The following is a 14,266-nucleotide window of genomic DNA, read 5'->3' on the forward strand; positions in this document are numbered from 1 at the left end:
TCTAGGCTTGTGTCCTGACTGGGAATTGAACCGGTGACCTTTTGATTCACTTGCTGGCTGGCACTCAACCCACTGAGCCACACCAGCAAGGGCAGTACAGGATTTTTTTTTAGGAGGGTGAAACTATTTTGTATGACACTGTAATAGTGGGTGTGTGACACTTCATTTACCAAAACCCATAAAACTTTGCAATACAAAGAGTAAAATGTAATGTATGTAAACTAAAAACACAGATGTCATTTAGGAAGTCAGGAGATCCCAGGATGAAATGAAGAATGTAGCCAGAGAATCTAACACAAATGTACAAAATAACTTCTCTGACCTGAGTAACTTGGAAATGAGTGGAAACTGTAAGACTAAAGACAGAAGAAGCTGTCCACAAACACTGCACTCTACTTGACACAGTCAGTCATGTGTCTAGTTGATGTTTGCCCCACGTGAACAACTGCAACACCGCTACACACGCACACTGGAGTTGAACAGCTATGTGGATGGCGGGAGCCAGGTGTCCCACTGTTGGAGTGGGAGTTCACAGGTACACAGAGGATGAAGCTCGAATGACCTATGTAATAATGGGTTGGAGGTGGAAACATGGTAATGAACTCATGTTTTACAGATACAGATATTTACAAGCAGGACTATTAATAGATATGGGTTAGTCCCCATGTATTTCCTTGCTTTGTCAGCTGAGAGAGCCCAGGTGTATCTAGTGGCAGCAAACATACCTAGTACTCAGATCTTGGTTTCTAATGTCATTCTTCAATAAGAGGAACCAGGGCTCTTCCAAGAAATGGTTGGTTTTAGGACTGGGGCAGGGAGTGTACAAGCTATGGCTGGAAAACCTTGTAGTGCCAGAAAGGAAGGAAGTGACTAAAAAAAAAAAAAAAGATTACAGCCCTGGCTGGTGTGGCTCAGACGGTTGGAGTGTCACCCCATAACTTAAAGGTCATGGGTTTGATCCCCAATCCCCAGTCTGGGTGTGTCCCAGAGGCAACCAATCGATGCTTCTCTCTGGCACTGATGCTTTTCTCTCTCCCCTCTTCTCACCCTTCCTCTCTCTCTAAAAGCAATGAAAACATACCCATAGGTGAGAATAAAAAAGTTACAATGATGGGGGCATCTCCAAGGGACAGAGGAGTCACTGAAGGAGCTCCCAGTGGCCAAAGGTGGGGCAATTTGAGCAAGAAAATAAATAAAGTATAGAATTGGATTATAATACAAAGTATAAAATAAATTCATATTAATCTGCACTGATATAAATAACTGAATAAATAAATAAATAAATAAATAAATAGTTGATAAGAGACAGATTTGTGCAGAAAATTTCCAAAACACTAATGTAAATATTCTATCCTCAAGAGGGTGGAGCATAAGTCCCTATTCTCAAGTGTGGGCTGCACAAGCCAAGCATGTGGTATGTCAAGGAGGGGCAGAGTGTAGAGTGGACACTACCTCAGCCAGGAGATCAAGGTCAGAGATGAATCATGTGGATAGTATGTACTCTTGAGATGATGTGATGAAAATGGCATTTTACCTCTGTTCTCTTTCTGTTTAAAACCCTTGACCCCAGTCTAATCACAAGAAAACATCAGACAAATCTCAACTGAGGGACAGTCCACAAAATACCTAACTAGTACTCCTCGAAACTCTCAAGGTCATCAAAAACAAGGGAAGTGTCACCCTGACTTGTGTGGCTCAGTGGGTTGGGTCCTTCTGCAAACCTATAGGTCGTCAGTTCAATTCCTGGCCAGGGCGCATGCCTAGATTGTGGTTCATATTCAATCCATTACCACTTACAGAGTGCCCTTCCAGCTCGCTTATGTCCATCTGAGGCCCCTCGATTTGGCAGCAAGGCTCTGTGTCTGCGTTCCTGCCTAGCCACCGGCCAAAAACCAGCTTGTCACTTCCTTCTCAGCTTAGCCACACACTCCTTTGGTTGCCTTCTTGTTGCATATCCCAAAAGAGAGGTCAGTGGGCAGCTTGAGCTCTTTTTTTTTAAGATTTTATTTATTTATTTTTAAAGAGATGGGGAGGGAGAGAAATATCGGTGTGTGATTGCTTCTCAAGCACCCACTACTGGGAACCCACCCCAAAACCCAGGCATGTGCCCTGACTGGGAATTGAACCAGTGACCCTTTGGTTCACAGGCCGGCACTCAATCCACTGAGCCACACCAGCAAGGGCTCTATCTTAAATATTAAGAAACAGGTCATGACTCTTCCCAAAAGTGGCCAGCAATAGTCTCCAAAAAATGGTTCACTATTCACTTGACCCAAAAACCTCCCCCCAAATCATGCAAATCAAGAGGTTCAAACCTTCATGTTCACTGTAAGAACACTTGTGACATTGCCCAGGCCATCAAGGGCATGCATATTTGAAAAGTCACCAAGTATCTGCCCTGGCTGGTGTGGCTCAGTGGATTGAGTGCTGGCCTGAGAACCAAAAGGTCACCAGTTCAGTTCCCAGTCAGGGCACATGCCTGGGTTGTGGGCCAGGTCCCCAGTTTGGGGTATGTGAGAGGCAACCACACATTGATGTTTCTCTCCCCCTATCTCCCTCTCTTCCTCTCTCTAAAGTAAGTAAATAGAATCTTTTTTTTTTTTTAAGAAAAGTCACCAAGTATCTGAAGGATGTCACTTTACAGAAGCACTGTGTGCCATTCCGTCATTACAACGGTGGAGTTGGAGGTGGTAGGTGTGCCCAAGCCAAACAACAGGGCTGGACACAGGGTTAGTGGCCCAAAAAAGAGTGCTAAATTTTTGCTGCACATGTTTAAAATGCAGAGAGCAATGCTGAACTTAAGGGTTTCCACATAGATTCTCTGGTCACTGAGCACACCCAGGTGAACAAAGCTCCTGAGATGTGGCACAGAACTTCCAGAGCCTGTGGGAGGATGAACCCGGACATGAGCTCTCCCTGCCACATTGGGGCGACCCTTCCTGAAAAAGACCAGATTGTTCCTCAACCATAAGAGGACATTGCACAGAAGGAAAGGATATCCCAGGAGAAACTGAAGAGACAAAAACGTATGGCCCAGGAGTAAATTCAGCATCAAATAAATATTAACAAAAGATTGAAAGAAAAGAAAGGGACAAGGCACGAAACTAGTGACACACGGTGGGCACCCTGGTACCTTCCTCCGGCTCTGTGCCCTCTGCTCCCGGCTCACAGCTCCCTGTGCGGCCAACAAAGTTCTGCTCAAGTTCTCGATGTGGGGTCCCCTTGAGGATGGCAGAAAGCAGTTGTATTCTTTCGGAAGTCTTTCAACAGAAACATTTTCCTCAGCCACTGAGTCTCAGTATCTCTCCTCTAGTCAGAATAGGTTCCCACAGAGACTGCAGACAGAGATGACGTATCTCCATGCCTCGTCTGAGACTTTCCAATCCACAGTGGGATACACCAGGGTCCCAGGGGCAAAATGGTCTGTTAACACAGCTTTCTCCTGGGTTCTCTCTGGTTCTAGAGAAAGAAAGAAAAACTCAACTTATACTAATTCCAAGGGGTTTTCTAGGCAGACTCACTTGGATGTAGGTCATTTTAGTGAAAATGTTCACCAGTGTTTACACTTTGGTCCAGGTGTCATATTTCGTTGGGTGTTTGTGTCCATCCCAAATGTCTGAAGTTCACGTGTGCTGCCCAAGGCACCAAGAGCCAGTATTTCAGAAGCAGCACTAACTGCTTTCTAAGAAAACATCGTAATTAAAATGAAGACCTCTTATTTATCAAAAGGACATCATTAAGATAATTAAAAGACAAACCACAGACTGGGAAACCACACGCCAACTTCTTTCCCATCACTTAGGACAGTGTCAAAATAATCTGCTTATACAGCCCCCTCTCAACCCTAGTTCCAGCAGATTATAAACTCTTCCAGGTCAAGTGTTGCATCATATATATATTTGTTTACCCAGAAACTAGCATAGTACTGGTGAAAGTATGTAGTTAATAAACATTTTTGAACTTCAATAACGTCCACTGGTCAAAAGTCTGAAAATGAGAGAACGGGCAAGAGGGAACGGTCTGTTTGGCCAAAGCAGAAGGACGAGTATCGGACAAAGGAATTGCATTGAATTCCATTGACAATGGAAGCAACTGAATGTTTGTTTGTTTGTTTGTTTGTTTGAGGGGTCACTAGGTTCTAAACTGCTGGAGGACAGACACCATATCTTTTATCTCCCACAGTGACTCTTGCAGTGCTTGACACATAGTCGGCACTCAGAAAATGAATGTACAGTGTATCAGTAAATGAGCAAGTGCCTCAAATGGATGGGGTGGAGGCAGGAGAGTCGACATATAAATGGGTATGGTAAGGATGAGGACATTTCTAAATCCACAGCGGCTATCTTATAGGGTGTCCAGACTGTGCGTGCTGAAAACAGATTCCTTCCTGACGCAGCTGCTTTTGAGAACCAAGAACACCCACACTTCACATTTTTCCAGTACTGGAGGATTGCTTGGAAAACAATGCCTTGGAAACTAATGAAAATTTCTGCCATCAGGTGTTTCTTGAGCACCTCCCGTGTGCTCAGCACCTGGTTGTAGGGCCTGGGTAAATGTACTCTAGAGAAATAGCACCTCATCGTCAAGGTAGATTTTTCAGGCCAGAAACAATGAAACAACAACAACAACAACAACAACCACCACCACCACCAAACACACTAAGCTGCAGTGCTATAAAAGAGCAATGTTGTCTGGCAAAGCCAAGGAAGGCTACACGTTTGGGATGGGGATGGATGGGATTTGCATAGGGAAACAAAGGCATTTCAAGAAAGCCACACACAGAGGGTTGAAAAAGAGCAGATTGGTGGTTGCAAGTAGAGAAGTTATTTTTCACACCTGGAGTACCTCCTGCGTGCTCAGGCATGACACTAAGCAATGGAAAACAGACAACCTGCCCTGGCCAGTGTGGTTCAGTGGATTGAGTGCTGGCCTGTGAACCAAAGAGTCTCTGGTTTGATTCCCAGTGAGGGCACATGCCAGGATTGCGGACCAAGTCCCCAGTGTGGGGCGCGAGAGAGGCAACCACACGTTAACGTTTCGATCCCTCTCTTTCGATCCCTCTCCTTTCTCCTCTCTCTAAAAATATATAAATGAAATCTTTTAAAAAAGAAAACAGACAACCCGTCCTCAGGAAGCTCTAGTCTGAGAGGTGGGGGATGGAGGAAGATCCAAAAACAAATATAGGCCATGAGCATTATTGCACAAGAACATAAGCCCCCAGAAAGCAGAAGCCTTATCTGCCCTGCTCATTACTAAATCCTCAGTGCTGAGAATAGTGCGGAGCACAAATCAGGTGCTCAATAGATGCAGACTGAATGAAGAGAAGCTACACTAGAGTACAGAAACAGTAATATTGAGAGTTATCATTTACTGAGCACGTACATGTGCCAGACAATATGCTGAGAATTTTACATACATTATCTTATGTGATCCTCCAAGATTTTGAGAGTATTATAATTATCTCATTTTAAATATTTGGGAACCAAGGCTTCATACAAGTAATGCTTGCCTCGAGGTTACCTAATCAGCAAGTGACAGAACTGGAATTTGAATTGATGACTTCCTAAATACACAGTCCAACCTTTGCACCTGGAGTCTGTTGTTCAAAATGCTGTTTGGGGAAGTTTGTCTGAAAGTGCAGGGAGAGATCTCAGATAGGGAGGCTACTGCATACAGTTACAAGTATGAACTAAAAAGGTTATAGTGGGAATGGAGAATAAAGGATTAACTTTTTTGGCATCTCCAAGGGCTTGGTGACTTAGTGGCTGTAGGGGATGACTAAGTGTCTTGCCTGGAAACAGAAAGAATAATGGTAACCCTGAGAGAAATAGCTTTTCTCTAATTCCTAGATCTACAGTACACTCTACAATATAGATATACGATACAATCTAGATATACAATCAAAATCTCTTGGTGTGGCAATTCCGCAAAGCACCTGGTGAGGCGCTGGTCACAAAAGGTAAGGGCAAGACAGCTTGAAAAGACACTGAAGAGGGCAGAATAATGAAAGCGTTGGAGCGCTGTGCAGACAAGCCTGTCTTAAGTGCCTCGCATCTCCGAGGCCAGCGGGCACTACGAAGGGAAAGGTGGGGCTTGTCCTAGAACTACAACTCCCAGAAGGCATCGGGCGGAGCACTAAGGTTTCTGGCCACAGCTTATTTCCGGGCTTTTGGATGCTGACGCTCTCTTCCGGTTTTGTTGTCCCCCCCCACCCCCCCACCCCGCCCCGCCACCCAGCCCCCACCCCGCCCCATAGGAGAAAGGCTTTTAGGATGTTCACGGTGAGTCCAGTGGGTTTAGGAGTGCGAGCAGAAGAGGGGAGAGTCTCATCTCCACAGGTCACCCAGCGACTGAGGGTAGCTCCGGCCGAGGCGGGGGAGAGGGCGCGCGGCGGGCGGACGTGTAATCTTGGCGAGAGTGGGGAGGTGGCAGAGCGGACTGAGCCCCTGGAGGGACCCACGAAGGGATGTGGGGACGCAGAGAATGGGACCCAAAGGGAAGGATGGAGGGTGGGATGCAGGGGCGTAGGGGAGGACCCCGCGAGCGCGCGGTGGGGTCCCGGTGTAGGTGGGTGGTGGAGGAGAGGGCCATGTTCTGGAAGGCAGCAGCCGAGGGGGACTCGTGTAAAGCAAAGCTGGAGGCTGCTGCAGGTCTGAAATGGGCAGAAATAGAGCACCCCAAGGAAAGCCCTATTCTAGCCACGTGGTGTCATCTCAGAAGACCCTACCAGTTGGGGAAGCGCCCCGGTGCCCTGGTAGAAAGAGTAGCGGATGTGCTGGTGTTTAGACCGAGCTTCCGAGGGCTTGCCGGGTCATAGAGTCTCGCATATAGTCCAGTGGCTTATGGACTACTCTGTGCAAGGGGCTGTTGCTTTGATAAGAACAAAGAGCTTTGTTAGACTTTGTCAGGGAGGACTCTCAGGAGATTTTGGTGATTTTACACGCTCGGGTTGAGCGCTCACTTTGCGTCTTTCTTCACAGATGAGGCTGCTGGCATTTATGGTGGCTCTCTTTGCTGTCACTCAAGCAGAGGAAGGAGCCAGGCTTTTGGCCTCCAAATCACTGCTGAACAGATACGCCGTGGAAGGGAGAGACCTGACTTTGCAGTACAACATCTACAATGTTGGCTCCAGGTGGGAGGCTCTGGGGCTGCAGGCTGGGCACTCTTCAGGCCTCTTGGGTTTTCCAGCTGAGAACAGGGACTGGTAGTGGCTTATCTTCGAGAGATCTCCGGCGACAGATATCATAAGTAAATGAGCATATGGCCGGACCTGATTTTGGAAGAGGAGGTCATTCTTACCCAAGTTTCAGAAAACTGCCTTCCACTTTTTCGGGTTGGGAGAGTTTTAGGGTGGGGAAGAAGCAAGAATATGAAACAGGGAGAGGAAGATGAGAAGGCATAAAATGTATGGTCCTTGTTTAGGATCCTCAGCATTTAAAGTTTCAGCTGCCTTTGTTTCATTAGCCTGTACACATTTTTGTTGCCTTTAATTAAATTTTCCATATGTGTCTTGCTCCTCTCCCCCTACCCCTAACATACACACGGGGAAATTCAAGCAAGGATGGGTTTGGGCCCATTTCTTTCCAAATACTTAAGTATTTTGGTGCTTCTAAGCCAGAGAATCTAGTCCTTGACCTAGATTCTTCAGTGCAACAACCTAATTTACTATCTGTGTGACTCATGTCTGTCTTTGTAGTTCTGAATTTTTAGGACAGGCAGGCAGATTGGATTGCTGGTTGCTTTCAGTTTCATCTCCATGACTTACTAACCTTTCTCCTTGCCTCTGTTTTCTAGTGCTGCATTAGATGTGGAATTATCTGATGATTCCTTCCCTCCAGAAGACTTTGGCATTGTCTCTGGGATGCTCAATGTCAAATGGGACCGGATTGCCCCGTATCCTCCTGACACTGGGTGACGAAGACTGGTGGTGGGGGAGGGGACATTGACAGCAGAGCAGCAGGGTCACTTCAAACAAATGGCATGGCCATTTTTCTGCCTCACTGGGGGACATGGGGCAAGAGGTGCTGGTGACAGTTGCGGGAGTGTGATTTAGAGCAGACCTGAGGCTCTGGACAGGTTAGAAGGCCCTCAAACACACTCTGTTGGGAAGATGTAGACACATACCATATTTTGCCATGTATGATGTGCACCCATATTTTTGGCCCAAACTTTCAGGAAAAAAACTTTTAACTTCTCAATACAATTATTTATTTATTTATATTAGATACTTGTGTGTGTTTTTTTGTATTATAAAAGAATTTTAGCATTTATTTTTGAACATATTATGTTACAAGAAATTTTATGTAACAAATAATTAGAAAACACAAGAACAGATACAAGGTATTTCAGACACCTACCCATGTATAATGCGCACCCTTATTTTTCCCTCAAAATTTTGGGCCAAAAAGTGCACATTATACACGGCAAATAGATGTTAGTGCTCTGGCAAAGATGAATAAGGTGCTTTGAAAAGAAATTCCGTTGGGTGCTAACGTGGAGGACCTGGTGACCTTTTAAGACTTTTTTTAATCAGCAAGTCTCTTACTCTCATCCACCAGTTATGTCCTGAGTGTTTTGAATTAGACTTTTTTCCCTTGTGATTTAAAGTATGTTTAGATTTTCTGATGAGGGTAGGTGTTCTCTTTGTGGTTTTTTGTTTGTTTATTTTTATTTTGTACTTTCAAGAATTTCCTTCAGTTATAGTCAATGAAAGATTTTTTGTGAGCTTAATTAAGTGACCAATTTTTTATCCATAACATATACTGGTTTGAAGGTTTACTTCAAAAACCTTGATACTGACTACATTATGAACTTAAAACTTAGCTAAAAAGGCATCATATTATAACACACACTTTAGAGTTACAAAAATGTGTATGTTTATCATTCTTACAGAGTATTGCAATATGAAATCACCACATGTTGGCAACTTTTTATGTGTGAATGGTGCGTTGAGTTTACGAGTTGAAAGGTTGTTACAACTTTAGCTTTATCTTTCTCCCTTCCTTAACTCTTGGGCCAGTGCTAGCAACGTCTCCCACACTGTTGTCCTGCGCCCTCTCAAGGCTGGTTATTTCAACTTCACCTCGGCCACTGTTACTTACCTGGCCCAGGAGGATGGGCCCGTGGTGGTGAGTTGCTCAGATGCTTAGCTGGGAGCGCTCAGATTTGCCTTTGAAAATTCTTGCAGAAAATTTTCAAAGCAGCCACTAAATTCTGAGAAATATAAGGACCAGAAACTTGGGGTATTGTCCTTAGGAAGTATGTTTCAAATTGTAAAGTTCCAAAATAAAGCAGTTGAAATGGATGGGAAGGGAATACTCTAGCATTCCCTTCTGCTTCCTTCCTTTTGCTTAGCTTATAATCTGGAGTGTGCCACTTACTGCCCAGTTTACGGCTGTCCTTGCCCTTCCAGCTCATCTCCTGTGTTGTCAGATTGTTCCCTATCTTCACTGTTTCTGTGTCTTTCCCTTGCTTCAAACCCTCCTCCTCATTGCGTCAAGGCCAAGCTTTACTGCCTCTCATTGCATAGCTTCCAGTAGTCCAGCTGCCTCTGCCTCTGCGGCTTTCTCTCCCGCTCACCCCACGAAGACCCTCCGTCCCGGTGAGGCAGGGCCCCCTCCTGCACTCCCTGCTCTCTCAGTGCTCTTCTTCCCACCCTGCCTTTGCTCTCTGTTTGAAGTCCTCTGCTCCCTTATCTGAAGCCTTCTCAAGACCTAGCTTTGCGCTACAAGTCCTTGTTTATGTCTTCTGCTCTTACAATTCACATTGCTCTGTCCTATGCATTCTTTCAGTAAACATTCAGCTAATGCAACTAAACTTCTGTAGCTCTTATGTTGTATGCCACTTGAACATTTAATTATTTACTGTCTTTAGTAGTTCTCTTTCTCATGTGTAATTCTTTTCCCCCATTCTCACCTTCTAATTTAATGTAAATTCCTTGAAGCCAGAGACTTCATCTTAGATTTCTCTGTTTTCCATGTGTAATAGAAACACAGTAGTAAACCACCTGTGACTGGTGTGAAGGTCAGCAGGTGTTTATTGAGCACCTGCAATGCGCCAGACTCCAGGGAATACCAAGATTAAGACACTGTCCCAGCCCTCCAAGAGCTTAGGTCATGAATTTGTAAAGGCCCAACACAGCCATACAGATGGCTACAGGCTACTTAGTGAGTCCACGGTAGGAAAGGGACTTTTTAAAAAAGATTTTATTTATTTTTAGAGAGAGGGGAAGGGAAGGAGAAAAAGAGGGAGAGAAACACCGATGTAAGAGAAGAGATTGATTGGTTGCCTCTCTTACTCCCCTAGCTGGGAACCTGGCCTGCAACCCAGGCATGTGACCAGAAATCAATCGGTGACCTTTCGGTTCGCGGATGGCTCCAAACCCGCTGCGCCGCAGCAGTCAGGGTGGGAGGGGACTTTGAACAGAGTCATCCAGAGAGCTAGAAGAAATCTGGGATTCTCTAACATTTCAGTGCAGTTTCTGGATTTTATTTTTTTATAAGCCATGTGGAACCATATTTTTATAATCCTTTTACATTTCCACATCTCGTGTCACTTCTCCTTTCAGAACCAACTTTAGAAATAGTCATGGGGCCCTGGCTTGTGTGGCTCAGTGGATTGAATGTTGGCCTTGGAGCCAAAGGGTCACCGGTTCATTCCCAGTCAGGGCACATGACTGGGTAGTGGGCCAGGTCTCCAGTAGGGGGCGCATGAAAGAGGCAACCACACATTGATGTTTCTCTTCCTTCCCCTCTAAAAAAAATTTTTTTTTAATTAAAAAAAAGTCATGGGGATGTAAAGTTAACTATTCCCTAGTTACAGGGAATATAACTAGGTATGGAGCCAGGTGGATACTGGAAATATCAGGAGAAACACTGCAAAGCATAAAGTATATGATTGTCTAATCACTATGCTGCACACCTGAAACTAATAATGTTGAATGTAAATTGTAATTGGAAAAAAAAAAAGGAACCAGCTTTAGTGCTCTGTGGTTCTGCAGGGTATTTGATGGGTTAAAACACACAAAACCAAAGGCTCAGCTGCCACTTTAGCACAGAGTTGTTTGCAGTGTGCTCCAAAGTCTGGGCCTCCTCTCTAAGACGGAGGAATGTGGACCGTACAGCCCCTTCTAGTAATGTACATTTGGGTAGGGCTCAGTACTTTTCAGAATCTTCCTCCTTTCATTTGAGCCTCATGGCACTCAGTTTAGAAGTGTGTTTCCACTGGAGGGTTGAGGAAATGATTGCCAGGGGCCTGTCATTCCATTATGTGCTTGGCCCTGCAGAGGGGCCAGGGGCGGTGAGCAGCTCTTCCCAGAGTCTGAGACTAAGAAGGATTTGGTTTGAAGTTGAGCTGCATACTGGGCCTGACATGTTTACCAAATGTTCATCATGTGTTTCTCGAGGCTCCTGGCTCCTAATTTACTCCTCTTTACAACACAGTAAGACTCGTCCAGTTCTCTTTAGTTTAAAAGCTTTTCCTCCTCTTGAAGCTCTCAGAATCTAATGCTGAGAACTGGGTTGGTTGGAACTACCGTTTCTCAGATGAGAAAGTGTGGGACTTGCCTTAATGCGCTTCTTTTATGCTCCTCAGGTCGGCTTCACCAGTGCGCCTGGACAGGGCGGAATCCTGGCTCAGCGGGAGTTCGATCGGCGATTCTCACCGCACTTTGTAAGCTGTGCAGTGTTGTTTGGGATCAGAGCGCCCTTTGGTTCCGGGACCTCTTAGTCTCCTTAGAAGATTTGTTTAATTGGTTGGTTCTTGCCATACCTGTTTTTTGGTGTCTGATACAGCCATCAGATATCCTGATTTAACTATGATTAGAGATTTTTGGTAATGAGATCACAGTTGCCAGAAAAACACTGCTTTTTCCCTCTCCTCAGCTTTGAGTAGAGCCCTGTCTTGGAGTCCCGGCCTGTGGGGAGGTTTAAAAAGAACATCTGTTTGAGTTCAAGAGTCGTGGGGCGAGGGGAAGGTGACGCGGGGACTTTGCTGTGGTCTAGTCCAAGAGAGAATTTTTGAAGATTTGCGTAAAGTACTGAATGAGGAAATTCATTTACTCATTCATTCATTCAGTAATTATGAAGTTCCTAATTATGTGCTCAGTTTGGTACTTTGCTTTGAGAAAGAATGGTGACCAAGAGACAGTCCCTTCCATTAAAGATCTTAGGGGCTGCTAGTGACTCAGAACACGTCAGTGGGGAAGAGCGCCGGGACAGAGTGCAGCCCACAAGGTGCTGGGGGAATGTGCAGCAGGAACATGAACCTGGTCTCCCAGAGTTGGGGAGGGCTTTCCGGAGGAGGTGATGTGTAACAAATCAGGAGACTAGGAAGGATGGACATTGTAGGAAGAGGGAGCAGCTCAGAGTGAGAAAAACGTGGTGCTGTCCAGGGATGGTGAGTTCTCTAATGAGCCTGGAGGGTAGACTGAGGCAGGGGGAGGAGGAAGAGGAGCTGGAGGTGAAATTGGGGTTAGATCACAGGAGGCGTGCCTGTCAGGGTGAGACCTGGCCCTCTCCCTTAGATATTGTCTGGGAGAGCAAAGCATCTCTTCCAGTCTGGGTTGGGTCAGGTGAGGCTTTGGTCTCAGTTTGAAAGATAGGTTTGTCTTCAGAGAGACGTTCTCTATCAGGCATGGTCAGAGAGGAGCCTTCCTGTCAAGGTTTTGCCAGATACTGAGGTGGGCTGCTGCCTTTCTCATTGGAACCCGCCCTCCTGGTCCTCTCCTGTGCCCTACTCCAAGTTTCTAAGCAAGGCCTTTGTTGTCTTCTGCAGCTGGACTGGGCAGCCTTTGGGGTCATGACCCTCCCCTCCATCGGGGTCCCCCTGCTGCTGTGGTACTCCAGCAAGAGGAAATATGACACTCCCAAAACCAAGAAGAACTGAGTGGGGTTTTCACAGCTCTCCCTTCCCAAGAAATCCAGGTGCTTTCCGGACTCCAGAGGGTATCTCAGATGCAGTTGCCTCCCTGAGCCCTGGGCCACCTTCTGGATCCTGCCCTGCTCTCAACCAGAGTGACGGACTAGGCCTAGGAGCCAAGGAGAGCCTCCTTGGTTTCCTCTCGAAGCCATACAAACAAGAATGCCTTGAGCCTAGAGGGCCCTCTGGTGTGCCACTGAGGCGCCCTGCGGTGTGCTGCTGGCGGTGTGAGCCCTCGGGTGCGGGAGGGTGCGTTCAGAGACTGCATGACACCACCCCCATCTCCTGCTCTACCCTCCCCGAAGAGGATAGAAGATAAAATGAAGGCTGTGGGACTCCTGGAGGTTACCTAGTCTCTGGCTTAGGGAAGCGCTTACTAAATGGGTTTTCTAATAAAAACAAATGCCACACTGACTCCTTTGTCCCTTTTCTCATCAGCTGGGTAAACGCAGGTCTTTGGGCTCAAGTGCTGAGACTCCTGGGTGGTGAGGGTTGTGGGTCCTGTTCCCAAGGTGATATCTGTCCTCTCTTGGGCACCTTTGCTTTCACTTCTTATCTCCCTCTGTGTTCTCACTACATACTGCCCTAAACGTCCAGAACCTTTCTTGACTGTTAGCTCTTCACAGCTCGAAGCTGAGTGGGGAAGTTGTTCTCTCGCAGGGGAGATTCTGGTCTGATTTATTTACTGACTTCTTGAGAAGCTATCTCTTACACCTGATTCTACTTCCTCTGTTAAGCTTGAGTTTATTTCTTTTTCTTTTAAGATTTATTTTTTAGAGAGGGAAGGGAGGGAGAAAGAGAGAGAGAAACATCAATGTGCGGTTGCTGGGGGTCATGGCCTGCAACCCAGGCATGTACCCTGACTGGGAATTGAACCTGCGACACTTTGGTTCGCAGCCTGTGCTCAATCCACTGAGCTATGCCAGCCAGGGCAGCTTGAGTTTATTTCTAATTGGTTTGAGAGAGAGAGAAACGACAATTCTTTGTTGTACTTATTTATACATTTATTGGTTGCTTTTTGTATGTGCCCTGACCACGGATCCAACCTTGGCATATAGGGACTATGCTCTAACCCCGAATTTATTTATTTTTTAAAAAAATATTTAGCCCTGGCTGGCTTAGCTCAGTGGATTGAGTACGGGCTGTGAACCAAACCGTCGCAGGGCACATGCCTGGGTTGCAGGCCATGGTCCCCAGCAACCACACATTGATGTTTCTCTCTCTCTCCCCTCTCTAATAATAAATAAATAAAATCTAAAAATAAAATGGGAGACTATCAGAGATAAAATAGATATATATTTCATTTATTTTTAAAGAAAGGGCAAGGGAGGGAGAAAAATATCGAACT

At 45.8% G+C, this 14,266-nt stretch overlaps 1 protein-coding gene and 1 pseudogene across 2 annotated transcripts; both read left to right on the forward strand.

Annotated features, from left to right (window-relative positions):
- Window positions 1–2,251: 2,251 nt before the first annotated feature.
- Window positions 2,252–3,043, forward strand: LOC123833489 (annotated as a pseudogene).
- Window positions 3,044–6,227: 3,184 nt separating this feature from the next.
- On the forward strand, window positions 6,228–13,332 carry SSR2 (signal sequence receptor subunit 2). 2 transcript variants are annotated; one of them, XM_045816701.1, is made up of 6 exons: window positions 6,228–6,281; window positions 6,981–7,132; window positions 7,795–7,893; window positions 9,020–9,128; window positions 11,593–11,670; window positions 12,775–13,332. In XM_045816701.1, exons 1-6 carry the CDS (start codon window positions 6,273–6,275, stop codon window positions 12,883–12,885), a joined length of 558 nt encoding a protein of 185 aa, XP_045672657.1. In that variant the 5' UTR covers window positions 6,228–6,272; the 3' UTR covers window positions 12,886–13,332. The 2 variants fall into 2 exon arrangements, with proteins under 2 accessions (XP_045672657.1, XP_045672659.1); XM_045816703.1 differs by lacking the exon at window positions 6,228–6,281 and adding an exon at window positions 6,287–6,356.
- The last annotated feature ends 934 nt before the right edge of the window (window positions 13,333–14,266 follow it).

The sequence above is a fragment of the Phyllostomus hastatus genome, unplaced genomic scaffold (genome assembly GCF_019186645.2).
Source record: "Phyllostomus hastatus isolate PE091 unplaced genomic scaffold, TTU_PhHast_1.1 phas_scaffold_216, whole genome shotgun sequence".
In the NCBI taxonomy this organism is placed as follows: domain Eukaryota; kingdom Metazoa; phylum Chordata; class Mammalia; order Chiroptera; family Phyllostomidae; genus Phyllostomus; species Phyllostomus hastatus.

Coding starts and splice junctions, on each gene's coding strand:
- SSR2 (XM_045816701.1), top strand. Junction 7,133..7,794: donor ATCTACAATGTTGGCTCCAG/GTGGGAGGCTCT, acceptor TCTGTTTTCTAG/TGCTGCATTAGATGTGGAAT. Junction 9,129..11,592: donor AGGAGGATGGGCCCGTGGTG/GTGAGTTGCTCA, acceptor TATGCTCCTCAG/GTCGGCTTCACCAGTGCGCC.